The sequence below is a fragment of the Eschrichtius robustus genome, chromosome 3 (genome assembly GCF_028021215.1).
Source record: "Eschrichtius robustus isolate mEscRob2 chromosome 3, mEscRob2.pri, whole genome shotgun sequence".
Taxonomy (NCBI): Eukaryota; Metazoa; Chordata; class Mammalia; order Artiodactyla; family Eschrichtiidae; genus Eschrichtius; species Eschrichtius robustus.
The window spans coordinates 22,145,689-22,173,524 of record NC_090826.1 but is presented as its reverse complement, the minus strand read 5'-3'; the positions used below and the strand labels follow the sequence as shown (position 1 = coordinate 22,173,524).

Here is a 27,836-nt window from a genome sequence, read left to right as displayed (position 1 = left end):
TAAAAAAGTCTTGGCTATGGAGTCTAAAATCAGACAGTTCACATCTCATCCATTTACTAGCTGTGTGACTTTAGACAATTTACTTATCCTCTTTGAGAATCTTCATCTGCTAAATGGACCTACAGAAGTTCCTTCCCTCTCTACCCCAGTTTTCTTCCAGCAACTCTGTTTCTTAGACTTGAAGGCAGTGGGTTGCCAACTAGAACCATCTGTCCTGATTTTCTCCATCTAGTTAAAACACAAACCTTCAGCAGCTGTTAATGAACTGTTAGATCGGTAATCAGTGGCATTATTACCTCATTATGTTTTCATTTGCCACTTTATGTAGCAATTCAAGGACTTTTTTTTTTTTTTTTTTTAATGTGTTATCTCCAAAGCTTTAATTCTAAAGTGCTTGTTGCCCTCTGGGGAAGACACTAGTGGATGTAGGCATCAGTGCTTCTTGGTCTGAAGAAGAAGGGAGTGGGGGAGATAGAAGAACAACTCAAGTCATTATCAGACTTTGTGTCTCTAAGCAGATGCTTCTAGTCATCTGCCACAGAGTGCACCCATTGGAAAATGCCTTAGATCTCAGTCTCCTCCCTCTGAGGGATCTTTTCTGCACCCTCTGTGACAGAAGACTTTCTAGTCCTTGCTTGAATACACCTAAGGGTGAGGAGATTGCTTCCCAGGTATCCTGTTCCACTGTGGGGTCATCCAGGCTCTTAGGATGTTCCTCCTTCCATTGAACTAAAATTTCTGTTTTGTATCCTGGTCCTAATCTGGCACTTCTGAGCACAACATAACAAGTCTGCTTCCTCTTCAGTATATTCAAGGCCTTTTAAATATTATGTGTGAGCAGCAGGCTTGAAAAAGCACTGAGCTACATGCCAAAAGAACTGTGTTCTAGGACTTTCAGTATTCCAGGTAACTTGCAACCAGTCTGAACAAAATGATTAGTAAAGCTAATTTCCGTCAGCTTTATAGAACATGGTTTCCAACACTCATGTTTTTCAAAGCCCTTCTTTAAAATATGGCTTCCAGAATGGCACACAGTATTCTGGATATAACTCTGATCACATAATATAGTGGGATTATAATTTTCTAGGTCTCTATGTTCTTCATCTTGGTCATGGACAAGATTTGGGCTTTGCAGCTCTGAACCTTATAGAAAATAGACTATCCATAAAAAAATGTAATACTATATTAATACTGATTTCTTACGTGGGTCATTTTATTTGATCCTGAGGATTGTACACAGTAGCTAGAACAGAGTTACCACTGAAACCTAATAAAAATCTCTCACGTCTGTAAGTGTCTTGTAGTATACATATGTCCCTATACACATGACTTACTTGATCCGTATGACAGTCTTATGAGGTGGGCAGGAGTAAGGAGGGTTACCAAGCACTCTGGGGAGAGGTCTGTGGAGGAAGGGGTGTGGGTAAATATAAGCTCCCAAAAGAAGTTGGGTTAACCAGTTCCCCTCCCTCCTCCCCCTTCCAGCACAACATGCCCTTCTGGAGGATCACAAACCACGGAGACCTGGTGTCCCTCCACCAGGCTTTGGAGCTTGATTTTCTCTAAGAACTGGAATGAAGAGCCTTCCCCGCGAGCTCCTTTTCACTCCTGAAAGGAGCTAGAGACCGGAACCAACTGGGAACTCTTTCTCCATGGAATGCTGGCGAGAACACAATCAAAACCAACAGCTGCAAGAGATGAAGCTTATTTTTGCTAAGAGCGAGCTGCAGCCCCGTGTTCATCCTCGCGTAGGAGCGGAAGACAGTTGGATTGAGAGAACAATAGACTCACCGCAGCTACAGTGCTTTTAATTCTTCTGGGTTTTGTTTTGTTTTATTTTGTTTCAAAATAAATGAAGAAAAAGAAAAGGAAATTCTTGGGGCAGACTTGCACTCTGCGTCCATGACCAGATTGAGAACTGCCATTAACTTGTGGTGATAGGATAAACGCAGCAGACTTTTATAATAACATCTCTTGCAGTCTTTGTAATCTCCTTAGCTGTAGAACATATTCCCAGTGAATGTATATGTTATTTTTATAGGTAAGGGTCTGGTCTCTGAAGCAGGTTCCCCCCCTCTTTCTAGCAAGAGCGGGGCGTGTAAAGTTTCCTTGGGAAATCGCACCTGAAATATCTGAGATACCTCTCTGTGGCAGTAGCGCCTCCTCAGCTGCTCCAGTGGTCTGCTCTCAAGGGTGGGCGCCTTCCCGCTCCTCCATCTCCTGGTTGGCTGAACTGTGAGGCCTGGGACACTGATTAACTTTAGACTTTGCTGTTTCCCATCCTAGAAGCCTTAGTCCCCTTTCCAGTCCCTCTCCCCTTTCACCAAATGGCACAACCCTAGAAACTCCTTCTCTTAGACAGTAAATTGTAAGCCTTCAGCTTGACTCTTAGTCAAAGAGTATGTCCCAAGGGGCTTACCTCCAAACTGGAGAGAAGAACTAAGGCTTCTTAGGAATTTCCACTTCTTTGGCTCTTGAAACAAGAAGATTCCACCTTTTCCTCCTGCAGAGAAGCACCCTTCCCCAACACATGCTCACCTCTACAGCGCCCTCGCCCTTTTTAGTCATCCGTGCTGGGCTCTTGGCCCTTTCCTGCCCTCTGTACCTCATGTCCACCCCCATGCAGCTCTGGCCAGTCCCCAGGCTTTGGACCCAAGTAGTCAAATCAAGTCTGAGAAAAGGTTCATAATCACATTTTGGCCAAAACTACGAAGGGATTTGACTTTCTTTGAATCCTTTAAGCCCTGTGAAAGGTGTTCTGGACACATATTTACCCAGATCTCAGCCTGAAACTGAAGAACAGATTGCCATGATCACAACCCAGTTTTCCCATGGAATACCCTTCCCGCTTCTCAAATCCCATTCTAAAATGGGAAACCAGAAGGCCAGAAATACTTCCCTGATTTAAATGAGGTGGTAGACCCCCTACTCCATGCCTGAAAACTCAAATCTTGGGCCAAATGCAGGAACATCTCTCAACCTGACTTCTGGGAGGATCGGCAGGTGCCCAGGCACTGGTCGCAGCCTTCAGTCCAGCTGTGTGTGTGGATGCCCCACCCCTCCGAGACTGGCCTGGGCATCTGCTCAGGCAGAATAAACTTCCGTAGAGCTGAAGAAGTTCGGCCTCCTCCAGGTTGCACAGAGAGAGGTGATTTTATAAGCACCTCAGAGAGGTGCAGTCTGGGTCCTTAGTAGGAGGCATCCTTGACCAAACGCAGCTATAAATGCTTGTACTCAGAGATTCTGCATATCCATTTTCAGAGATGTTGCAGCACAAAGGGGTCAGATTCCTTCCAAAGCCAGATCACCCAGAGAAAGGCTGGTATACACACATTCCCTCAGAACTGATGGAGAAAGTGCTTCATGACTCAGTTTTACAGAAGATGTGTTTGGAGAGGAGCTCAAGTCAGTGCTCATTACTTAGCTGCCTCTTTGGCCCGTTTCCTTTGGACGGGAAATACAAAGTCTGAGGCAGACCTTCTCGGTCTGAGTTCAGCATAGTTGCCCAGATGCTGCTCTGCCTTGCTTGGTAATTTATCTTAGAGTGCTCTAGGGTGGGTCTGTACTTCCAGGCCCCAAGCCCTCCCCGTACTGGCAGTAGAGCTGTTGGTTTCTTGCCCTGGACATAGGCCACCCTGTTGGTGCTGTGCTTCAGGCTGATGAGGCTGCAGAGCGGTACCCACGTCGTGCACACAGGTCCGCACACACACACTTCCCTCCCACTGCCCGCTGGGAGAAGCTCTTTATTCCTAGACTATGACTTGGACTCCTTTTTCGATGGCCTTTTCCCTCCTGCTGTGACGGCACGGCTTAGGTCTTTGCAAAAGGAACTTGAAATGGGCTAAGAGAGGTGAGGAAGCTCTCTGAGCAGTGCCGCCTTTGCTCTTTTCTGGTTGTTTAGAGGGTAGACAGGAAATGGAGCTTCCTGGCTCCTCTTTGCCAAAATGAATTGTTCAGGGAACCCAGTGCTCTTCTTGGACCCTGTGTTTTCCTCTTCCCCAGCACAGAGGTCTGGAGAGGAAAATAAGTAGGCAGCACCACGAGCTTTTGGAGGCTGAGATCGAAAGGATACTGTGGGTCCTTTCGTCAAGGGGGAAGCCCTCTTTACTAGAAAGAGTCCCCATGGAATAAGCCACATGATGAGTCCTTTTCCCAGCTGGGCACCGTGGGTTCTGTAAGATGGGTCTGCACATTTCGTGGTGAGAGCTAGGCCGTCTCTAGTAGGGAATCTGGAGTTGTCAGCTGTGTCCTGGGTTTAAGAGGTGGCTTTACTTTCGAATGTAAAACTGACTGTGCCTTAGCGTCACCCTGTCCGGTGCCCCTGGGGCAGCTGGTGGTGTCCAGGAGAATGGATGCCTGCTCCAGATTTAGATGCCTACTTGGGCTTTTATTTGGTTTGGGGTATCCCTGTCTTCTGCTCTGCAAGTTGGGGGAGCAAAGCTAGTGTCCCAGGAGACGTGTGCCACAGCTTATTTGCAGTTTACACAAACTTGTTCACGTTAAGGCTCCAAGCAGAATCTGATTGGCAAACTCCAGCTGCAGTATATGGAGCTTCTAGATGTTCACTACCTTGAATGGGTGTCAGTGCCACTGAACCATGGGGGAGAGGAGTCGAGCGGCAGAGCCACGCTCTCCCTCTTCCTGGGAGAGCAGTGGTCTAGGCCAAGGGCTGGTGAGCTTGGGGCCTTCCTCTCCTCGCTGCTGCAGGAAGGGGGCAGTTAGGACCCCTCTTAAGCAGGCTTCTGTTTCTTACCACTAACTTGGCTTCCTTTTTCATCCAAAAGTTGGAATTCCCCAAATACCCTGTAGAGGCCAAATCTGAATTCTGAGATTTTGAAATATCTTAAACCACGAGAGAAAGTCTAGTTCTGTCCCACCTCTGAGCAGCAGGCCCTCTGTCCCTTCCTCTCCTCTGAGTCAGACAGCTCTAGCAAGCAAGGTTACTTGGCTAGTTCCTAATGCACTGATGGGAGCCATCCCATTAAGGACAACTTCTACTCAAAACATGACCCTCTGGACTTCAGATGCCTCATTTAGCAGGAAAAGGCACTGATTAGATATATTTATGTGACTGCGGGCATTTGTGGCTGTAGAGTCCTTGACCATAATGTTATATGTAATGGGAACTATCTTATAAACTTGAAAAAATAAAGTTTTTATTTTCTATATGGTTTGCTCCTGTGTCTTTTCTGAGTAGGATCAGCCCAGTTGCCCAGCTGAGTAGGCTTCTAACTAGGGCTTCATAAAAAATCAGAAGAGCTCATTAGAATGATGGCACCCTTTCAGTAACTGAGTCATTAATTTCACGAAAAGAAACAAACAAACCATTTAAAAAAAATAAAAAAATAATAAAAAACAAAAAAACCCAAACCATTTGGTATAAATAAATGAGAAAATAAACTAAATATTTTAAAATAATTTGCAAGGGAAAGTTTATTTCTTAATTGTTTCTAAAATACATCACTTTTCAAAGTTTAGGACTGGAACACCAAGAGATTTCATTTACTGTCAAATGTGCTGAAATTTAATTATTAAAAAAATCAATACCTTGCTGTGCTGAGCTTAAAATGCAAAAGCAATAAAACTGACAAATTGATATCAAACTGTTTGATTTGGCTTGTTTTCATGTTACATCAACTACTTTTTTCATTTCTTTAGATGTGAGTCTGACTGTTCATTGGTCTGGAAAACAGTCAGGAATCCTTTTGCCTTTTATTCCAGTAGAGATTAGAATTGGGTTCTAGCTTCCAAGTACCATACATGTCAGACTATAAGATGTATTTTTCCCCAAATTAATTCCCCCCAGAAAAGAGGGGGGTTGCCTTGTATTCTGAGGCATTAAATCTTTTCATCAGAAGATGCACATTTTGAGCCACAATATAGTTGAAGCAAACTTGTTAATTGGTCAGAAGTACAGGTATCAGAGTGTTATTAGTTTTTAAGCCCAAAGAGTAAACGTCTCCATCTCCCCCCTCCAATAGGTATAACATCTGCACGTTTCTCAAGAACCTTTCCGGTGGCAGGTTAAAATGAGCAAATCAAGAGCTTTTTTATTCTTCAAAAACAAGTTTCTTGACATAAAAAAAAAAAATGGAAATCTTCAAAGGAAATTTCTAATTACAAGTAACATCACTGTCATCTTTTTAAAATTCTTGATTCTGTAAACTTTATTTACAAATGAAACGACCACTAAATTCCACAGCTTTTTAAATTACATACGTGTTACCCTCGTTTGACAATTTCATCTAGAGAATACAGATGAGAGCTTGGCCAAAAAATTAAGCATCTTTTTGGATTTTTCTCAGGGGAAATAGCCTAAGACACTACACTGCGTCATCTGTTTGGGCATGTATGGCATCTCCCCAGAGCCTAGTCTTCTCCACATATGACAGGAAGAAGTAGAGAAAAGTAAATGTAGCAAGTTTTGTTTTGTTTTTTTTTAACTTATTTATTTATTTATTCTTGGCTGTGTTGGGTCTTCGTTTCTGTGCGAGGGCCTTCTCTAGTTGCGGCGAGCGGGGGCCACTCTTCGTCGCGGCGCGCGGGCCTCTCACTATTGCGGCCTCTTGTTGCGGAGCACAGGCTCCAGACGCGCAGGCTCAGTAGTTGTGGCTCACGGGCCCAGCTGCTGCGTGGCATGTGGGATCTTCCCAGACCAGGGCTCGAACCCGCATCCCCTGCATTGGCAGGCAGGTTCTCAACCACTGCGCCACCAGGGAAGCCCTGTTTTGTTTTTTTTTAATTGAAGTATAGTTGAGAGCAAGTATTTGTTTTAGTGAACCCCTTAGAAGCTATGTTTGAGGCTAGGTTGGACACTAAGCCCAGGGATTTATAAAGGCCAAGCCTGCTCTCTGAGGTCTCAACCCTCGATATTCCCTATGAGTTGAGAAAAATAATGATTCCACTTTTGTGTGTGTGCAAATGTGTGTTTATAGTCAATTAAAAAAATGATCCTTTTTCTGAGGTTGTATGTCCTTTCATAAGACAAGATAATAGATGGTGGTAGTTTTTACTGCCCTTTTTCATTAAAATTAACTTGGCAACCATGTTGGCCATTATACTGGTTCATGAAATGCAAGAGTCTGAAAATCATTGGACTAAGTGATCCTGGAGATCCTTTCTACCTCTACCATTCTGTGTACGTAAAAAGCACCAGCGTCATCTTCCCAGAGTTCCTCCCTGCTCCCAACCTTCATCTCTGTGTCAGCCTTGGCTCCAGGCCAGTATAACTGCTACAAGCCCTCCTTCATCCAGTCACTGCTGACTTGGTGTCTGGAATAAAGCACATCTGCGTGGCTGCCATCCTCACCTCCTTTAGGGCGTACATCAGTTTCTCAGGGAGGCCTTCCCGGCCATTCTATATAAAATTGTAACTCCCACCTACAACACACGCACACGCTCCCTACCTTATTTTTCTTTTAGCACTTAACACTATCTGATATATTCTTTCACTTATTCTGTTTACTGTGTCTCCACTAGATGAATGAATGAATAACAGACTCTCCTGGATCCCGTCCCAGTGGTGATGAACCTTTCCTTCTGTCTCCAGTGCCCTTTCCCTGCTCCTTGTTTCTCCAAACCACAGACCTCCCCAACACCACTGCCCACATCCACATCCCCTGTCATCACTGCATCGCTCCCAGTGACCTCCCAGCGACCTCCCAGCAAAAAGACCTTTCTTCACCTGCGCTCGCGTATTCACTTCCTGATACCAAAGGTGTACCTACTCCCGCCAGGCCCAGCAGCAGAGCCGGCTAAGAGCACACACTAGAGTTAGCCCAGATCTGGGTTCTGATGCCCACCTGAGTGGTCAACACCACACTGGCTCACCAGCTCCTGACGCTTAGAAAACAAGGTTAAGAAGTCTCGCCTTGGGGCTTCCCTGGTGGCGCAGTGGTTGAGAATCTGCCTGCCAATGCAGGGGACACGGGTTCGAGCCCTGGTCTGGGAAGATCCCACATGTCGCGGAGCGACTAGGCCCGTGAGCCACAACTACTGAGCCTGCGCGTCTGGAGCCTGTGCTCCGCAACAAGAGAGGCCGCGATAGTGAGAGGCCTGCACACCACGATGAAGAGTGGCCCCCACTCGCCACAACTAGAGAAAGCCCTCGCACAGAAACGAAGACTCAACACAGCCAAAAATAAATAAATTAATTAATTAATTAAAAAAAAAAAAAAAAAAAAAGAAGTCTTGCCTAAGCCAGCCCTCTTCTCTGGTCCCAGGACCTTTACCGACTTTGAGAGGAGGACTTTGAGTCCCTGACCCCTTTTTTCCAGGCAGCTTTGAACTTGGCGGTGGATTTAATGACACAACTAGGCTAGAGGATTTCATGAGGTTTTAATAATAATCTAACAATACTGTTCAACAAAGACAACACACGTCTCTCGCTTACAGAGACGCAGATACACACACCTCTTCCACCCACACAGACTGAGGTAGAAAGTACACTGCCTGAAGCACAAAACCATACTCAACGGGCTGAGCCATGGCCCAGACCACGGGTTCACAAGGCACTTGGTTGAAAGGTCACCCCTTGAGAGCAGGGGCAGAGGCCGGGCCAGCTGCACTAAGGCCTTGGAGGGGCTGACAGGGCTGACAGGCAGTCAGGCATCCCTGGCTTCCAGCCTGAGAACCTGTTCTGGAGTAGCTGGAGAGGGTAAGGGATGAAGCTGGAATGGCAGCTGATCTGCCAAGGCTAGAATGATGCTTCTGACACATAAAAGGCCCTCGGTAAACATTTGCTGAATGAATTGAATGACTGGGGTGGGGCAGGGGAGGAAGAATTCCAGAGAACACATCCTGGAGGTCCTGGGGCCTTCCAGCCCAGGAGAGGGGAACCAAGGGTGGGACAGCAGCTCCACCAATTATTTTAGAGGTAGCCAGGGAGGTAAAAATACCAACACTGGGATGCTTTGGGGTTATACTTGTTTGGGGGGAAGGGAAGGGGGGGGGGGTCTCTTCTTTCCTCCCAAAGTGTTTCATACATAATTGGGGCCCTTGACCCTCCAGGGCCCAGCCCTTCTCATCTTGTTCTCATCCTTGAGGGCAGGCCTCTGTCTTCCTCAACTCTGGTCTCCAGCGCCTGGCACAGATCAGGCATCAAGTGCTCGCTGAGTGAATCAAGGCCCATAGCAGCATCAGGAGCTTATCTTCTATATTCTACCAACTGATTCCATCTGGCCTTCGGTCCCCTGGCGGGGTCTGAGCCTGCCTCAAAGGACACCATTCACCTCTCCCTTCCACGGCAAAGCAGCCTCATCCCTACCTTTGGGGAAAAAGTTCTTAGCCAAATGGGCCATGCGCCTGTTCTGAGGCAGCTGACGCCCCTCGAGGGAGCGCAGACCCCAGGTCCCGTCCAACTGGTCAGGCTCCCAGCGGCAGCTGGGGTGCAGCCAGCGGTAGTAGGCCAGCCGCAGAGCCAGCCCCAGGAGGAAGCAGGCGCCGGCCGCGGGCAGCAGCTTCTGCAGCAGGCACCCGCTGGGCAGCCAGGTGCTCTGAGCCACCCAGGCGACCGCCAGCAGAAGGCTATCATTCAGGAGGAACGCCAGGTGGATGGTAGCACGGCCTCGGGTGCGGCCCTCAGCCACGTTGAACCAGGAGAAATAAAGGATGGTGGCCACCGTCGCCCGGTACAGCCACTCGGAGCAGGGATCTGGCATAAAGTCCGTGCCCTGAAGCCAGACCCAGAACAGCAGCACCAGCCACAGTCCCAAGAAGTGCAGGGCCACATAGCGGGGGAAGAGGGCTGAGAACAGGGCCACGACCAGGACTCGGGGCCACAGCAGCAGCAGGTTCCACAGGAAGTAGATCACGGAGGCACCCAGCCCCAGGAGGGGCTTGGAGGGGAGGCAGGTGCGCAGGGCCCGGTGGTAGTCAAGCAGTGCCCACGAGATACCCACAAAGGACGTGCAGATGCTGACCCCTACGAAGAGGAAGAGGAGACAGATGAGCCCTGCGGGCAGCCTGCAGGCACTCCCCAGAGGCCACGGGTACTGCGGAGGCCTCGTAGCCACGCTGAAGTGGGTATTACGGCCCCCAATTTGTTGAAGGGAAAACTACAGCTGGAGAACAGTAAGTTCACACAACCCCAAACAGAGCTAGGATCCATATGGAGTCTGACCTTCACCACAAACCTTTCCTTTTCGGGTGCTACCTAAGTTATATTTCTCACGGATGAGAAGGTGTGTGACTTGTACGCTCTCATCGGCACCCCCTGTCACCCAGCATCTGGCACCCCTGGGCCTTGGCCACACCCTGAGCATCTTCTAGGGCCCTGTAACCCTTCCTTTCCCGGAAGAGCCCGCGCCTTTCTTGGATCTGAAAATCAGCAGTCCAGTTCCCCCTTCTTAGTCTCAGAAAGGGAAGCAGGAAATCCCATGGGGTGGCGACAGGCCTCTAGCTGAAGCTGCCTTCCGGGGCCAAAAGGGATGTCCCCGTTATACGGATGGAACAGCCTCTACTCCCCCTCCACCCTCAGACTGGGCCCTGGTTTTGATTTTCCAAGACTCGAAGCGTACAGTGGGGATCCTATCCCACCTCCTAGCTGCCCATCCTGGGCTAGAAGCACCAGGCCCTCCAACGAGGGCTGGAAGCATCTCTAGACTGCTTCCTCCCCGCCCCTCTCCTATCGCATTCAGTCAACAGATGTTCGCTGGGAACCTGCTATGGGTCAAGAACCCACTCCCAGCCTGGAATCAGATCTGTGGCCTTTCTAACTACCCCACACTCAGGGTCTCGGCAGGGCTGATGTTCCTCCAGTTTGCCAGCATGCCGCATTCTCTGACCTGACAAGCTGTGCCCTTGGTATTAGGTAGACCCACGCCCTGCTTCCCCTGGCCTACTCCTCCTTACCCTGCAAGTTCTGGCTTGATTAATCCCTATAGTCACCCATCCTGACCCCACCCCACCCCACTCCGCTGTGCAGCCCCTATAGTACCCCACTCCTGTCTGGAGTCTTATCACACAGTAATTATTTCCTTATCTCTGAGCTCCTTCAGGGTAGGAAACAGATTCTGCTCCCCAGGGATCCCCCAGCAGCTGGCATATAACAGCAGCTGAATACATGTTTGCTAAACAAAAGTTGGGAAAACCTGTCTCTTCCCTCAATCCCCCACCCCCACTCCCTCCATACACACAGTGTAGACTGTCCCCATTTAGCCCTGGTCCTAGACACCCACTGCCTTCAAAGAGACAAACAAAAAACAGTCATCCCTCAGTATCCACAGGGGATTGGTTCCCAAAATCCGCGGATGCTCAAGTCCCTAATATAAAATGGCGTAATAGAGTCAGCCCTCTGAATCTGTGGATGCAGGACTCACAGACAGAGGCCCGATGGTACGTGCACAATGAGTGCTGTGTGTCCCGGGGCAAATCACTTCACCTTTCGGCATCTCTTTCCTCTTGTGTAAAATGGAGATAAATGTAGCACCAAACTAGAGGTGCTATGAATGTGAGCGATGATGACAGTAAAGCACTTTCCTCAGTGCTGGCTAATAGCAGGCACTCAATCGTGATGGCTGCTATTACTGTTTTTTGTTTTTTGTTTTGTTTTTCAATTAATACTGCAGACTCAGATTAGCAAACTGAAAGGGCCCTTGGAGATTGAGTCCACCTCCCCAGCTTGTACAGCTGTGGAAACTGAGGCCAGAGAGGGGATCTCCAAGTCCCGCAGAGAGTGGAGGCAGAGCTGGGACTGGCTCCTTGGGAGGCTGTGCCTTGTACAGCAGCAGGTGTGCGAGGGCTGAGAAGGAGAAGGGGAAGCCTAGACCCTGAATCAGATGTGAGCTGGAGTCCTAACTTGGCTGCCAGCTGGCCTGTGACCTTGGGCAACTCCCCTAAAAGCCCTCCCAAAGCTTCTCTTTGCACAAACCTCTCCTGTGTTTTATGAGGCCACCTGCCTCTTCCTTTTCAGATCACTCCACACGCTTTACTGTAACTACCTGCTTTACAGTCTATGGTCCTGGCAGGCCAGGGGCTGTGTCCATCTCCTTATTCACTGTGGTGTTCCTAACACAGGGACAGGCACAAAGGTGCTCGATCAAAACAAAGGCACTCGGCATGTACAAAGGCGCTCAATAATTTATCTATTGATCAACAAGTTGCTTATTAGGCATCAGGCACCCTACACACTTCATCTGTTATCTTCAAAATAGAAAAAATTACACTTAAGATTTATTATGCACTAGGCACGAGGCTTTTTAGGCATCACTTCACTTAAACCTTTCATTAACCTTATGAGGTAGGATCATTTATTACGTCCATTTATTTGTCCAGATGAGAACAAACTGATAGCTCAGAGAGGTGGAGTCCTTTGTCCAAACTCAAGGCTAGAGCATAACTTTGGATTTGAACACAGACCTGCCCGACTAAAGGACATTCTCCTATTTTCTAAGCAGCCTTTATAAAAGAGTGAAAACCTTTCTGACATTTGTGGGCAACTTTCCCAAGGTGTAAAAGGGGGGCTGGCCGAGGGCCTGACACTCACACTGGTAGTACTCGGCGCTGCCGCTCTGCAGCATGATGGCCAGTACCAGTGTGAGCTGCGGTGTCATCTCCAGGAAGGTCTCAAAGAGCCGCAGCATGCTGATGTCCAGGGAGAGGAAGTCGGCATAGGCCAAGTCGAACTCGGAGGGCACCACCTGCCGCCACACCAGCAGCCCCTGCCGCAGCCCCTGCACACACCTAGGCGGTACACACGATGCCCCGAGGGGCCCAGTTAGCATCCTGTGGCATTCCTCCTTCCCTACCCATCGAGTGAACGCAGACAGGCTCAAATCCTAGCTCGTCACATACCTGCTATAAGGCCTTGGGCAAGCGACTTACCTCACTGAACTTGTTTCTTCATCTGTGAAGTGGGGATAAATACAACAGCTATTACTTCTGCGGTGGCCACCATACCAAGCTCATCACAAACCTTGTCCCATTTACTCCTTTACAATATCCCCATTTTACAGATGGGGAAACAGGACCAAAGAGCAAATGAGCAGTGGAAACAGGATTTGGACCCAAAGCTGTTTGAATCTGAAAGGTGTACTAGGAAATTGCCTAAGGTTATCATTCTCAAATTTTAGCAAGTGTAAGAATTTCTCAGGATCCTGTGGGGAAGGGAGCCATTGAGAGCTTCTGAGCACAGGCAAGACAGGTCCTACTGTGCTACAGAAAGAGCACCCAGGGATCCATTTAAGAGGCCTGCCCAGAGTGATGGGAACAGACGGGGCAGAGTTAAGAGAGTCCAGAGGTTGGACAGACAGGCCTGAGTGATCCACTGGCACGAGGGGGGAGTGGAGGAAGCACTAAGATCTCCCCCCGCCCAGAACTGATCTCAGTTGGCTATTGGGAGGTGAGGCCATTCACTCATTGCAAATTCATTCATCAGACGTTTACTGTCACTCCCCCTGAATGAACTTGACAACACACTCAGGGAGCAGGCCCGAGTTGAGGGGTGGGGGTCCCCCAGTGCCCTGGCAGAGGCCTCAGCCTAGTCACAGGCAGGAACAGAGACCCCGTTTTCTCAACCAAAGCTCAGTACAGTCTGTCTGACTCATGCTCAGCAGAAACAGAAGATACATGATGTAATTATAGATTCAGGGTTCATTGCGGGCTGCCAGAACTGTAATAACCGTGCCCCTTCGTGTTCACCCAACGTGTTATTGATGCCTGGACAGTCCCTCAGGCAAAACTGCAACATTCAAAGCTCCTCTCGCCCCCTCCTGGAGACTCAAGGCAAGATCTGGAGAGAATCTGTAAACATGGATTCAAGAGCAGATCCTGCCTCCGTCCATCCCATCCCAACCCAGACCACATCATGTCCTGACTTCATCACATGACTCTGACTCCTTCATTTCAGTTTCCCCATGTCTAGAGGGCCCCCGCCTGAGCCCAGTCCTACATGGCTCCAGGGACATGGATGAGTCAGACCCCATCTCTGCCCTCTTGCTTGGTCTGGGAGTGAGGGGGTGGGGCGGGGAGCAAGTGTTCAGGGAGAATACAACTGGGAAAGACAGGGCGGGAGGCACTGGCCATGAGGGAACAAGCGCTGCTCTGGGGGTCAGGGCTGCTGAAACTCCAGGGGGACCCAGCTGATCATGAAGCTAGCTGACACTTGCTGCCTGCTTACTCTGCACCAGGGCAGTTTACAGGTCTCATTCCATTTAATCCATACACTGTGAGCCTCTGGAACAACGAGTAAACTGAGACCCAGAGGGGTCAAGTGACTTGCCCAAGGCTCCACCCACAGCTAAAAGCAACGGGAGGTCTGTTGCCACCAGGCACTGTGCGGGGAGCTTCCCCCTCTGCCCTTCACCACAGGCCTGCCAGCCACAACTATCTCTAGATCACTACCTCCTTTAACAGAGGAGGAAACTGAGGCTCAGAGAAAGGCAGGAATAAGGCCACACAGGTGGTAAAGCCAGGATTGGATCCCAAAGGGTCCGACTCCAAGTCATGCGCCTCCCTTCCCTCTCTGGGCCTCAGTTTCTTCGGCTGTGCCAGGAAGGGTACCGTTCATGAGCTCTGAGGGCTGTCAGCCGGATTTCTCCCTCATCCGGGATCAGGAGCTCACCTGTAGGGAGAGGCGCCCGCTAAACTACAAGGGGCTTAGTTTCCTCTCCGGGGTCCCAGTCCTCTCCTCTCCGCCCCCGTCGCGGGGTCAGGGCTCTCACCTGTGCTACCAGCCCAGCTGCAGGAGGTGACGTTGACTTCCGTTCCCCCTCCCTCTCCCCGAGGGCAGGGCGCTCACCTGTACAGGTAGCCCAGCTGCAGGACATGCAACAGCGCCAGGCAGTGGCCTGGGGGCTTCGGCGCGTGCGGGCTGGAGAGGTCGGCGCGCAGCCAGACCCAGCTGAAGAGCTGCAGCGCGACTGAGGCGAGGCCCAACAGCGCCAGCACTAGCGCGGCCCACAGGTAGCGACCGCTGAGCACATACTGGCTCGCGGCCCACAGGTCGGCGCCCAGGTCGATCAGGAAGGCGAGGGTGCCCAATACGCCCAGGACCAGGTCCCAGAAGAGAGCGGCGCGTGGCGACCAGGGCATGACCCGCCAGCCTCTGCCCCTCTTTCTCTTCTGGGCTCGGACCCGCCCTCCCGGCCCAGGGTCGCCTTCCCAGCCCAGGGTCGCGGTGGCAGGAAGGAGGCGGGCACAGCCCTCGGGGCCGCCCAGGACTCGGGCTGCGGGGCGGGACTTCCCCGTCCCGCCCTGTCCGGGGAGGAGCGAGGTCCGTAGACCCCGCGGTTGCGGTATCAGCGGTCCCACAGCTCCCTGGCCCTGCCGCCTGCCTAGGGACCCCCAACTCTCACCCCAGCCCCGCTGAGCCCCGAGGGCCCCGAGGACCGCTAAGCCCGAAGACGGACCGTCCGAGGCGCAATGCCCTTAGCTTAGGAGGCTTCTAATCGCCTTGTTTTACATTTGAGGCTCCTGGAGACCCAAAACGGCGAATATGGCCCGGAGATTAGCGCCCGGGCTAGAACTGCGATGTCTCACGTCTGCATTGTTGCAAAACAAAACAACAGAACGCCAAGGCCCGTTCCGATCCCTGATTGAGGGACTTCGCTAAGTTTGCCTCCGAGTCCGGGCCGTGTGCCAGGGGAGACAGAGGGCACTGGATCAACCAGGCGCATCTTCCTGGCAGCTCATTTTACTCGGATTATCCGAATAGGAGGAGGGGGGAACATTCAATAACTGGGCAAGGGAGTTACTTTAAACATGATTTACAAGTTAGTAACAATAACATGCACGACGAGCATTGTGTTTGGGATAAAACATGAAACTTGAAAGAAATGTGCTTCTGGTGGGGCCCTTGGGGCTTCATTTCCTGATCGGCTGTCCCGTCCCAGTTCATTCTGCGGACGCCGGGGAAAGGGCGGAAAGTCCAGCTCTCGGGGGAGGGGGGGGGGATGCTCTCCCCATTTTACCAGGAGGAAGGCGAGCCAAGCCAATCAGCGGGCGGCGCCCAAGGTCACGGCACAAGCAGCGTGCGCAGGCCCAGCAGCGCCACCAGCAGGAGCGCGAGGCGGGGCGCGGGCGCGACGCCGGGGGCGCGCAGACAGGCGGCATACCCGTCGAAGGCCACTTCGCGCAGCGCGCACACGTGCTCGGCTTGGCAGGCCTCGTCGCAGGCCCGCGTGTCGTAACTGACCGAGTTGTAGACGTAGTAGCGCTGCAGCGCGCCCTGGTCGCTGGCGATGCGGCCCAGCGCCTCGTGCATAGAGCGGGCGCCTGCGTCGGGCACGCCGTAGGCCTTGGTCACCCGGTACTCGAGCTCCCAGCGCGGCTCCCCCTGCGCGTTCGCCTGGCTCAGGTTCAAGAAGTAGGTCACCATGTCCTGCAGAGGGGGCGCGAGGCGGGCCGGCTGTGAGCAGCTGTCCGCTTCCGCCCCCAATCCTCCACCTTGCATTTGCCCCCAGATTCTAATAGCTGTAATCCTGACCGCTCTTAGTTATTGAGCATTTACTAGTTTCCGGGTATGCTTGGCAGACATCCTCTGATTGAGTCTGATGAGGTAACTGCGCTTATTGTCCCCATTTCACAGATGACGAAACTGAGTCCTAAAGAGGTTAATTCACTTGGCCAGGGTCCCACATGTGGCTGAGGCAGGATTGGAACCCAGCTTGTTTACCCCATGGCCTGTGCATTTTCTGTTCCAGCAAGCTCCCGGGTACCCAGAAGATTGTCAGTAAAAATTTGCAGAAAGACTGGATAAAACGCAATATAAAAGCAGTGGGATGGGGGCGCAGTGGTTGAGAATCTGCCTGCCAATGCAGGGGACACGGGTTCGAGCCCTGGTCTGGGAGGATCCCACATGCCGCGGAGCAGCTAGGCCCGTGAGCCACAATTGCTGAGCCTGCGCGTCTGGAGCCCGTGCTCCGCAACAAGAGAGGCCGCGATAGTGAGAGACCCGCGCACCGTGATGAAGAGTGGCCCCCACTTGCCGCAACTGGAGAAAGCCCTCACACAGAAACGAAGACCCAACACAGCCAAAAATAAATTAATAAAAAAATTTAAAAAAAAGCAGTGGGATGGAGTGCCTGGCTGAGAGAGCTTATAGAATTGTGCTTTGATGGGGGCTTGGGCTACACCCAAGACCCTGAGTACTCAGGTGCGTTTTCAGGACTAGAACCCGGAAGGGTTTATCTGTGCAACACTTTCCACCTAAATTTGCAGTCAGGAGAGGTGGGGTAAGAGGAAGTGCCATGGATGGATGGCAATTTCTTGCTAGGCGCCTTACATTATTTCATTTAGTCTTCCCCGAACCCTGCGGTCTGAGTGCCCGTGTGGACGACGGACCACACTCTTAAAACTCCTCAGACCTCTTCTCCATCTACATTCACTCTAGAGTCAAGGCCCCAGGTTAACTCATGCAGCCCCTGGTTTTAAATGTCCTTTCTCAACACCCAGATTAAATCTCTGTACCCACCTCTTTCTGGAACTCCAACTTGAATACCCAGCTGCCTCTTCCCTCAGCATTTTCACCTGGATGCCACTTAGACATCCCAAAGTTAACAGGAAAGCCAGGCTTCTGATCTTCCTCCAAAATCTGCTCCTCCTGCAGTGAGCCCGTTTCAGTAAATGGCGACCTCATCCTTCCAGGTGCTCTGGCCAAAGCCTTGGAGCCCTCGTTGCCTCCTCGCTTTCTCTTCCACCCCTCAACCAATCCGCCAGCAAATCCTGTCTGCTCTGCCTTCAAAATACATCCAGGATCTGGCTCTCCTCACCACCCACGGGTGCCACCCTGGCCCACACCACCATCACCTCTCAGTGGCTGAGGTCACCTCCTAATTGGTCCCCCTGTGTCTGCCCTTGCCCCCTACAGCCTGTTCTCCACCCAGCAGAATGGTGGTTTTCTAAAATTCCAGAGTCATCCTCATGGCCTGCATTACCTGACCCCCCCTCCCCCCCTCCCCTCGTGACCTCCGCCGTGGCCTCGCGGGCCTCCGTGCTCCTCCCCTAACACACCAAGCGCATTCCCACCGTGGACCTCTGACATGTTTTTCCTGTTCCTTCCCCAGACGCTCACACGGCTCACTCCCTGAATTTACTCAGAATTCAAATGTCACCCTATCAGTGACACTTCCCTGCCCCATCTAACACCACACACATATACACGTACCCTGTAACTGTCACCACCTGCCTCCTCACCCTGTTTTCTTTTCTCCTTAGCACTTATTTCGTGCCACACTTAACTTTATGTGTTTGTTTATTGTCTGTCAGCTCCAGGAGAGCAGTGACTTTTGTTCACTTATGTATCTCCTGAGCTTAGCACGGGGCCTGGCACATCGCAGAGGCTTAACACGTTTTGTTGAATACATTAAGGAATAATATTTCTTTGTCATTTCAGTAATCACAAGCACATCCCAGGAGGTGTGGGATTGCTCATTGAGTTAGGGGCCTGCTTGGCTGCAGCGTAGTCAGTGTAGAGAAGACCTGGCAGTGGGCCTGAGGTCACACTGTGAGAGACCTTGAATACCAGGCCAAGGAGAGTTACACTGTGAGAGACCTTGAATACCAGACCAAAGAGATCCAACTTATCTTGGGAGCATTGGGGAGCCACTGAAGGTTTTTGAGCAGGAAAGAGACAAGAAGTGCTTTAGAAAGATTAATCCCCTCCTTAGCTGTACCAGATGAGCTACAGCAGGGCAGTGCTGGAGGAGGGGAGAACACGTAGGAGGCCTTGACACACTCAGTAGAGGGTGGATTAGCTAGGGAAGGCAGTGATGTTATCAGGTCCCTCCTCCCTCCTCCTCTGGCCCCAGCAGACCCAAGGCTCCTGACCTGCAGGCTCAGTGTGGCTCGGTCGTATTCAAACACCCGGATGCCTGGATTGTTGGCTCCGTTGACCACACCAGGTAACGTGGTTTTCCATGGGGTGACCCCAGGTGTAAGGAACATGACACTGATGGGGGTACCTTTCAAGAGAGAGTGGAGCTGAGAGGCTGGCGAGGGAAAGAGGGAGTTGGTCTGGCCGTTGCCCTCCAGGTTGGATACCTGCATCGTCGTAGAACATCCGAAAGCTGTCGGTGTGGTGGTGCCCGAAGAACTGCCCTGCAATGACTCGATGATGCTTCCGGACCACCTTCAGGTACTCCTGGTTGGGGCCCTCCCGGAACCACGCTTTGTTCCGTGTCTTCTCAAAGAACCCCGGGGGCACATGGCCGATAATGTACACCTACGAGGAAGGGGTGCCCAGCAGGGGCTCAGAGACCCCTTCCACAACTTTTCATCTCTACCTCTCACAACCTGCCCGTCTCCCCAGAGGCAAGCAGATGGGCTCAAAGGTACCTCCTCCCCCATCCCTCTCCCAGGTGATCCGGCATCTCCCTGTACCCAGAAATGAATGTGCCACATGCTTCCCTCCCTCTGTGCCTTTACCCATGCTATGCCTGCCACCTGGAGCGCCCTTCTCATTTTCACTTCTGTAAATGCTACTCATGCTTCAAAACCCAGCTCGAAGCTCCTCCTGAAACCTTTCTGATCCTTCAGAGACAAGTCTTCTCTTCTTGGAGAGCTCAGGCACTGTAACCAAACCTTCCTTGCATGGTTGTGTAGCATATGCTGTGTGGTAATGTGTGTTCACGTCTTACATTCCTCGAGTCTCTCAGCTAACAGTGCCTGGGCCCTTGGTCCCCATTACAAGAGGTAGAATGGGCGGCGGGGGCAGTGGTAGGAAGGGCAGTTAAGAACATGAGCTTTGGAGCCAAACTGCAGCTGGACACCAGCTGTGTGTCACCTCCCCGAGCTTCAGTTTTCTCATCGGGAAGGGCACCTAACTGGTGGAGATATGAGAGTTAAATGAGATCATCCATATAAAGCACTTAGCAACATATCTGATGCATAGTGGGGGCAAAAGCACCGGCCATGAGATCCTGCTGGGATGCGCTGGTCAGAGCAGGGACTCAGGCAAATGAGACACAGGGTCAGTCATCGGGGGCCTGCTAGCCCAGCAGACTAGACGGACACACCTCAAGGGCAGGGCATCCCCTTGAGGTCTAGCCCACAGTGTGGCTGCAGCTGTGCTGGCCTTGGATTCTGGAGACTGGGGTTCTAGTCTAGGCCCCGCCACTTACTGTGTGACTTGAGACTGTCACTGCCCATCAGGAGCCTCGCATCTGCAATGGACTCCAGGGTCCCAGCCTCACAGGCTGTTGTGAGGATGGAAGCAGCCCCCTCAGGTGCCTAGCTGATGAAGGACCCTCTGTGATGTGGGCATCTCAAGTGAGTGGGTGAGTCTGTGCCAAAGTGGGGGACTTGTACGGGAAGAGGCCCCAGGGAGGGGAGAGGAGGAGTGGGGAGCCCTTACCATTTCCCCAGCTCGGGACGCATTGGTCAGCACATCATCCAGCCACTGGAACTGCTGGCCAGGGTCGGCCATGCCGGCCGTCTGCTCGTTGTTGCTATAGTACAGATTGGTGTTGAGGACCACGATTCGCCCAGCTGCGCTTGGCCCCGGCAGTTTCTCAGAATAGAAGGCACCTAGGACATCACAGCCAAGGGGAATCTGAAGGGGTCTCCAGCCTCCGAACAGACACACCTCTGTCCCCCTCCACTTCACTCGCCCACCTTCTCCTTCCCTTGCGTCCTCCCTTCCCATCTTTCCCATAGGAGCGGCATCGTGGGTAAGGCCAAAGGCTCTGGAGCCAGGCTGCCTGTGTTCAAGTCCTGGCTGTATCACTTCCTAGCTGTGCAACTTGGGAAAGTTCCTTAACCTCTCTGTGCCTCAGTTTCCTCCTCCGTATAATGGGAATAACATGGAGGTGTGTTTGCCCCTCCAGTTCCACTGTCAACCCTTCTCTGCTCAGCTCTCTGCCCCAGGAGCTGTGGGTTAAATCCATGGGCTTCTGTGCTGTGAGCTTCTGGTTGGGTTTGACCAATGGGGAGCCCCAACAGCAAGGGACTGAGGTAAGGAAGGAGAGGAGGTCAGGTCACTTTGGGATACTGTGTCTCCAAACCAGTGATTCTCAACCTGGTGATTTTGTCCCCAAGGGAACACTCGGCAACGTCCAGAGACATTTTTGGTTTTCACAACTGGAGGTGTTACTAGCAACTAGTGGATAGAGGCCAGGGATACTGCTAAGCACCCTACAATGTACAGGACGGCCCCACAACAAAGAATTATCCAGCCCCAAATGTCAACAGTGGCAAGGCTGAGAAACCTGGCCTGAGCTGCAGGTCACTGCCCCTACCTAGGATTGTTGTAAGGAGTCTAGCAGTGTGCTGAGGGCAGTTCCGGGCACACAGGAAATGCTCAGTGAATATTCTCTTATGATCCTCATTAGTGCTGTGGGGTTAAGAACATGGGCATTGGAATCAGCCCTGGATCCTACTCCCAAGTCTGCCTCCTCTAACCTGGGTGACCTTGGCCGAGTGACTTGTTATGTTCAAGCCTCAGTCTCCTTATCTGTAAAATGGGGATAAAATCAGTCCCTATTTCATGGGGATGTTGTGAAGATGAAATTAGATCAGACCTTGGCATAAAGTGCTCCTTACAGTAGCAAATGATGTTAGTACCTTCTCTGAAGAGAGCGATGGATTCGTTACTGAGCCAGGGTCGCCACAGCTCTGCTACCTGATTGTAGATATTGTTGCTTCTGGCCGGGAACTGGTTTTTGGGGTGAAAGTCATGATTTCCCAAAGCAGCATAGACTTTAGTATCTGGGAGGAAAAAGAAAAATATAAGAATGTATATGCAAAAGTGCTTAGTGGAGTTAGTTTCAGCCACTGGCTATCAGAGCTAATAGGGAAGAGCTATAGCACAGATAAGGAAAAATACAGAGCCAAGCAGAAAACCACATTATAGAATCTGGCAGAATTTGGCTCAGATCTGGGAAGGAAGAGCAGTGAGTTCTCTAACTCCATTCCCCGCAGAAATTTCCATGGTCAGAAATGAAGCATGAGATAAGGAGGAGAAAGCTAGAAGATCCAAATAACCTTCAGATCCATGATCAGCCACTTGGTCATTTAGTGTGCCTTGTTCTTGTCAATTCCAGATCCATCTTACTGTTAGGGAAGGGGTCTGCTGCACCCTGGAAGGCCTTGGCAGTTTCACTCATTCATGAATCAACAAATATTTACTGAGCACCTAGTACATGCAAACATGTAGACCTGGGCCCCCAGGCCCAGGCCAAGAGGCCTGGCAGTGCGGTAGGGTTGATAGGCATTGAGTAATGGCTGTCACAAAAAGGGAAGAGCCACTTGCTGTGGGAGTGTATAACAGGGGTGGGAGTGGGGGTCAGGGGAGCCTCCCTGAGGATGTGGCCTGTGAATGAACCCAGGAGGGAGAGCGGAGCCTGTCAGACTCATTTCTTCCTTGTGAGTAGCCTCACTTCTGCTTTTATTTTACATCTGTGTCTGGTATATGTAGTAGTTGCTCAATAAATATTTGATAATAAACAAAAACTCCTCTGAGCTCAAGGCAGGGCCTTGTCCTTATATGAGCTTGGCTTACCCCAGGGAGTGAACTTGAACCAATGAGGAAGCCTGGCGCCTCCAATTCCTACTTGAAAAAATGATTCTAACAAACCCTTTACCCTGTACAGCCTACAAGATCTGGAAATGCTAAGCTCTGCCAAAGGAGGAGGCCGTAGAATTCCCATGAGGAATTATTCACAAAGCCAGAAGTCATGGCTGTGACTGCCTGAAAGAAAACCTCACCTCTCTAACATAGATACAGGCAGCCATAAGAATTCGTTTAAGGACTTCCCTGGTGGCGCAGTGGTTAAGAATCCGCCTGCCAATGCAGGGGACACGGGTTCGAGCCCTTGTCTGGGAAGATCCCACATGCCGCAGAGCAACTAAGCCCGTGCGCCGCAACTACTGAGCCTGCGCTCTAGAGCCCGTGAGCCACAACTACTGCGCCTGCATGCCACAACCACTGAAGCCCACACACCTAGAGCCCGTGCTCTGCAACAAGAGAAGCCACCGCAATGAGAAGCCTGCGCACTGCCACGAGCCCCCCCCCCCACTAACTGCAACTAGAGAAAGCCTGCGCGCAGCAACGAAGACCCAATGCAGCCAAAAATAAATAAATAAATAAATAAACAACAGAATTAAATACAGCTCTGATATTTATTTAAAAAAAAAAAAAGAATTCATTTAAGAGAAAACACAAATCCCTGGCATCCCAAAAGGCAGATGAGAAGGGAGGTTATCTCTCCTGGTTTATAAGCAGATAAGGTAGGGTGTCCCCAGAGACATAAGAGAAGCCATTTTTGGCCTAAGCCATTTTGGGATCTAAGCCTGGCTACAATGCTTGCCCTTGAACAGATCTCAGTAACAATGATCTTAAGGGAACAAAAGAACAAACTGTTATCAGGCAAGAGAAGTAACAAGGGCAAAGATAATAAATCAGTTGTAAAGACTCCCAGTTCTGTTCCAATGGTAAAGATTAGCCTGAAGCACTGTCTTGAGCTGTTTGGCAGAATTTAAACCCCCTCAACCATGAGATCAACTGGAACCTAAGGAGTGATGATGCTGACCTTTGCTGACCCTTGTGACTTCAATCAACTAAAGCTTGGACTCTGTCAACCTTTGCTCCAATTCTAAGTTGCATTCTCCTGCTCAAGCCCCTTCGTGAATATGCATATATCCTTAGCTTAAAACTTCCCCAATTTTGCTGTTCAAGGACACACTGATTTGGAAAGATCCCTGGTGTTCTCCTTACTTGTTGCAAGTAATAAATCCTTCCTTCTCCTGATCTTTGGCTTGGTTGTGCCTTTTGGCTTGACACCCACAAAGAGGCAAACCCAGTTTTGGGGTAACAGGTTTTTGCCACTTCTATGTGTCGGGCACTGTCAGAAGATCCTTACAAGCCTAAGCTCCATGAGGGCATGACCTGGCATCTTGTTCACAGCCACATCCCCTACCCCTAGCATGCTGTCTCACCCGTAGAGGACACTCAAATATTTGTTGACTGACTAAATGAATGGATGGATTACCTTATTTAATCCTCATAACAACCCTTTGGGCAGGTACCATTATTTTCCTCATTTTGCACAGGGAGAACACTGAGTGTCCGGAGGATGGCCCAGCTATAGAGCGTGGCAGAACCTGAATTGGGACCTGGATCAGTTTGCCTTGCACACCTGTGTTTACCATCAGCCATGGTGGACAGGGGCCAGTGTTCGCAGTGACTCTGATGGGGGGACACAGGTGCACGTGGCAGGAAGAACTCATGACATGGAACCAAAATCTCAAATTTCAGTCCCTTCCTCTTCTCCAACAAGTTGCTTATTTATCTCTATGATAGGGAGTGTTCTGCTTGACCTATGTTGCTACCATTCTCAAATAAGATAATGCCTCATTTCACCTCTTCCAATGTGTTCATATTTTAACATCTCTATAAGTGGGACGTGTCTTACCATTGAGGCCATGAGAAAGTTCTGTGTCATACTTTAATGGACAGCTTTTTTTTTTTCTTTTTTTTCTTTTGGCCACGCCATGCAACTTGCAGGATCTTAGTTCCCCAACCAGGGATTGAACCCGCACCCCCTGCAGTGAAAGGGCTGAGTCCTAACCACTGGACCACCAGGGAATTCCCCGGAGAACATTTTTTTTCTTAGAGATACGTAAAATAATGAAACATCTTACAGCCAATGGTATCTTGGATTTAGGAAATTCAGTAAATGTGCAAGCATGTTATAAACTGTAAAATCTTATTTACACTTGTATGTCAGGTCATAGTAATAAAGAATTTTCTTATCCATTATTTCACTTTTATTCCTGAAGCCCCACGTGGAGCAGAGAAAAGACTGCTCACTGTTGGATCTAAGTTTGAATCCCTCCCTAGGAACTGACTAGCTTTGAGCCATAGGTTCCTTATCTATACACTGGGGATAATAATACCTATTGTTGCCATGGGGGAGAGTGTCCTGGTTTGAACCTAGTAGTGACTTCTGCTGGAAGATGAAGTAGCCCAGGCATACCTGGGTTGGGTTGGGTTGGGTTGAGTTACATAGACTAGAAGCATCCAGGCAACTTCTTTGCACAAATTGATTTAGGTTGAGGGAAGGAGGTGTCAGAAATGAGGTTGCCTCGGGGACAGATGTGGGATGGTAACAGCAGCTCGGGGGCCCCTCCTGGAGTGGCAGTAGAAGTGATAGGTAAGAGATGTCCTCAAAGAAGGATCTGCATCCTCAACCTTGCCTGTTTCCTTGACCCCAAGGCTCACATTTGTCATCAGTAAAAATGTGAGAGAGCTCCACTCTCCTGGAGTCTCCTGAGTCTCATTCCTGACAGTGAATGAGCTAAGGCATATAATATTCTTAGAGGAGTGCCTGACACTTAGCCCTTGATACATAGATACATATAGTTGTTCTTGCTGCTGCTATTACTTATTTTTATTATCATTATTTCATATCTGGGTCCTGGGGACCCATGACCAAGACCTTTAGAGGAAGCAGCTGTGCCGGAACCCAAAGGAGATTGGGGGATGGGGAGGGGGGTCCAAGGGATCTGCTTTCACAGGTGTCCAGCTGGCAGGCTGAGAGCCTGATTCAGCCCCCAGGACCTTGTGTTTGGCACAGCCTGATTAAAGCCATTTTCAAGGGCCATTAGATGGAGCGCCCAGGCTGCATTCTCCCTGTCAAGTCCCGTGGGGCTGCTACCATAATCTCTCACAGTCCTGGCCTGCTCTCCCAGGCTCTGAAGGCCTTGGACTGCACCACGAAACAGCACTTTGGCTGGAAATCAGCATCTCCCCAAAGTCCCAGCAGCCAGGATGGTTTAAAGGCAGTAGATGGCAATTCCAGAGCCACAGCAAGACGCAAGGGCTGTGTGTGAGACCACGTGAGACTTACCCAGGGAAGATGCCTAAATATAACAGTAAATGCCTTGAGAAGGGGCTGTGAGTCTGCTGTTAAACTGTCAGGACAGAAGCCAGTGAAATGTCAGGCATTTCCATTATTAAAAAAGAAACAACAGGCCCAAAATGGAGTTACTTGTGCTAAGTCCCAGGTCAGCAAACCAAGTTAGGTATTAACCAAGTTAATACCTAACCTAACTGAAGTTTCAGCCTCTCCCAAGAATGTGACCTTTAAACAGTCAATCTGGAATTACTTGGTCAGCACTAGTGAGGAAATCTGCCTGATAGACACCACCCCTTCCCCTAAACGAAGGTAACCTTGCCTGAAACAATCCACTTTTTGCTAGAATCTTCCTTTTTCCACTGCCTTCTGTTTATAAAACCTTCCATTTGTACAGCTCCTTGGAGTGCCTTTCTTTTTCTTTTCTTTTTTTTCTTTTCGGCCGCACTGTACAGCATGCGGGATCTTAGTTCCCCGACCAGGGACCGAACCCGTGCCCCATGCAGTGGAAGTACAGCGTCTTAACCACTGGACCGCCAGGGAAGTTCCTGGCGCTCCTTTCTATTTGCTAGATGGGATGCTGCCTGATTCATGTATTGTTGAATACAGCCAAATAGATCTTCAGATTTACTCAGTTGAATTTGGTTTTTTAACACCATTAACAGGATTCTGTGTGTATCCACAGGCCGACAAACTCTCATGTTCCTTACAGGGTTGTTGGAAGGTAAGACACAATCACTGTGAAGTGCCTGGCACGGGACTTGGCCAGCAGCCATCGTTGTCCACGGGTGAAGGTCGTTCCTCTGCATCTTGCTGCCGTTGTCGTCCCACTGTGCCAGGCACCGCCTGGGCATCAGGGAATGCTGTGGGGACCTGGGGCACAGTCTTACCTGGAAAGGCCTTTCTGATGAGCTCGGTCAGGCTCTCCACAATTTGCAGCACGGCCGCCTCTCCCAGGTTCTCGTTGGGCACATGGGGCGTGTCATCACTGCAAAACACCGCCGGGCAGCTCGGGAAGTGGCACAAGGAAAAGAAGGGACGGCTCTACCATGAGAAAAGAGACTGCAGAACTGGGCCTCAGACAGCTACTGAAGGGGAATGACCAGGCTGGAGCTGGGAGTCACATGGGACAAAGTCCAAACCCAGGCTCTGCCATTGACCGGCTGTGGGTCCCTGGGCTGGTTGTTTAACATCTCTGAGCTTCCATTAGCTCATCTATAAAATAGGGACAATAATGGCACCTACACACAGAGTATTTGTGGGACTTCGATAAAGGGGGAAAAGTATATATATAAAATGTAGTAGCTGCTAGGTTGCAGTTAATATGGTCTTGAGAGGGAGCTCTGGGTTTCCAGTCTCATCTGCAAGCCCCTGGGGAGCTTGGGTTGGACAAGCCGTGTCTGAGTTCTGAGTTTCCCCAAGGGTTCTAAGGAGTTTGGAGCTGGCTTCAGAATATAGAATTCAGATCTACTCTGGTAGGTCGAGGACCTACCCCAGGACCATTTAGTCCCCCATGTTTCACAGACCTAAATTCCTGGATCCACCTTAGAAAGGTGCAGCAAGGTGGGGGAAGAAGTGGGAAAGGAGGTTTGGGGGATGCTAAGAGCCCCACAACTAAAGCCTGAGGACTCTGCTGGACCGACGGGGTGAGGCAGCTGCTGCCCAGAGACTCCCCAGGGAAGGTAATTAGCTGAATCGTCCTGAGACCGCTACTGGCAGCCCACGCTGGCTCCCTTTGTGCTGGGTACTTTCTGTGTATTGTACCCTTATCCACTAATTTATTCTTCATAATAACCTACAACATAGGTTCTATTGTTAGTCCCATTTGACAGATAAAGAAACCAAGGCACAGAAAGGTGAAGAATCCTGCCTAATGTATACAACTAGACAGTGGTGGAGTCAGAGTTTGAACCAGTCAGCCTGGCTCCAGAGTCTATGCTCACATCCATTACGTCCTACTGCGACTCTGATACCTTCATTAGGGCAGTAAGAGGGGACTTTTAGCCCTGTCCTCCCTGGGGACAGGCCAGGAATACGAAGAGAGAA

At 50.4% G+C, this 27,836-nt stretch overlaps 3 protein-coding genes across 8 annotated transcripts in view; 1 reads left to right on the top strand and 2 right to left on the bottom strand.

Moving 5' to 3' along the window:
• The window catches only part of EYA3 (EYA transcriptional coactivator and phosphatase 3), a 91,524-nt gene extending 86,358 nt beyond the window's left edge, over positions 1–5,166 (top strand). For all 6 annotated transcript variants that reach the window (XM_068539270.1, XM_068539273.1, XM_068539269.1 and 3 more), the window contains one exon: positions 1,486–5,166. In XM_068539270.1, the coding sequence (XP_068395371.1) occupies positions 1,486–1,566 (81 nt within the window). In that variant the 3' untranslated portion in view covers positions 1,567–5,166. The remainder of the gene's footprint in view (positions 1–1,485) is intronic.
• A 3,032-nt stretch (positions 5,167–8,198) lies between these two features.
• Positions 8,199–15,140, bottom strand: XKR8 (XK related 8). The gene is made up of 3 exons (XM_068539268.1): positions 14,738–15,140; positions 12,485–12,681; positions 8,199–9,922 (listed from the first exon to the last, which is right to left on the bottom strand). The coding sequence occupies exons 1-3, from the start codon at positions 15,028–15,030 to the stop codon at positions 9,213–9,215; spliced, it is 1,200 nt and encodes a 399-aa protein (XP_068395369.1). The 5' UTR covers positions 15,031–15,140; the 3' UTR covers positions 8,199–9,212.
• Positions 15,141–15,952: 812 nt separating this feature from the next.
• Positions 15,953–27,836, bottom strand: part of SMPDL3B (sphingomyelin phosphodiesterase acid like 3B) — a 28,437-nt gene continuing 16,553 nt past the window's right edge. The window contains exons 3-8 of the mRNA XM_068537520.1: positions 26,681–26,778; positions 21,499–21,642; positions 20,291–20,463; positions 18,979–19,159; positions 18,766–18,899; positions 15,953–16,318 (exon numbers count right to left, since the gene is read on the bottom strand). Coding sequence (XP_068393621.1) covers positions 15,953–16,318; positions 18,766–18,899; positions 18,979–19,159; positions 20,291–20,463; positions 21,499–21,642; positions 26,681–26,778 — 1,096 coding nt within the window. The remainder of the gene's footprint in view (positions 16,319–18,765; positions 18,900–18,978; positions 19,160–20,290; positions 20,464–21,498; positions 21,643–26,680; positions 26,779–27,836) is intronic.

What these genes read in the sequence shown, in the direction of transcription:
- XKR8 (XM_068539268.1), bottom strand. Translation starts at nt 15,030, where the DNA reads ATGCCCTGGTCGCCACGCGCCGCTCTCTTCTGGGACCTGGTCCTGGGC. An exon ending in CAGCTGGGCTACCTGTACAG is followed by an intron (nt 12,682 to 14,737) that starts GTGAGCGCCCTG and finishes TGTACCGCCTAG; the next exon opens with GTGTGTGCAGGGGCTGCGGC. An exon ending in CAGCGCCGAGTACTACCAGT is followed by an intron (nt 9,923 to 12,484) that starts GTGAGTGTCAGG and finishes TCCTCTTCGTAG; the next exon opens with GGGTCAGCATCTGCACGTCC.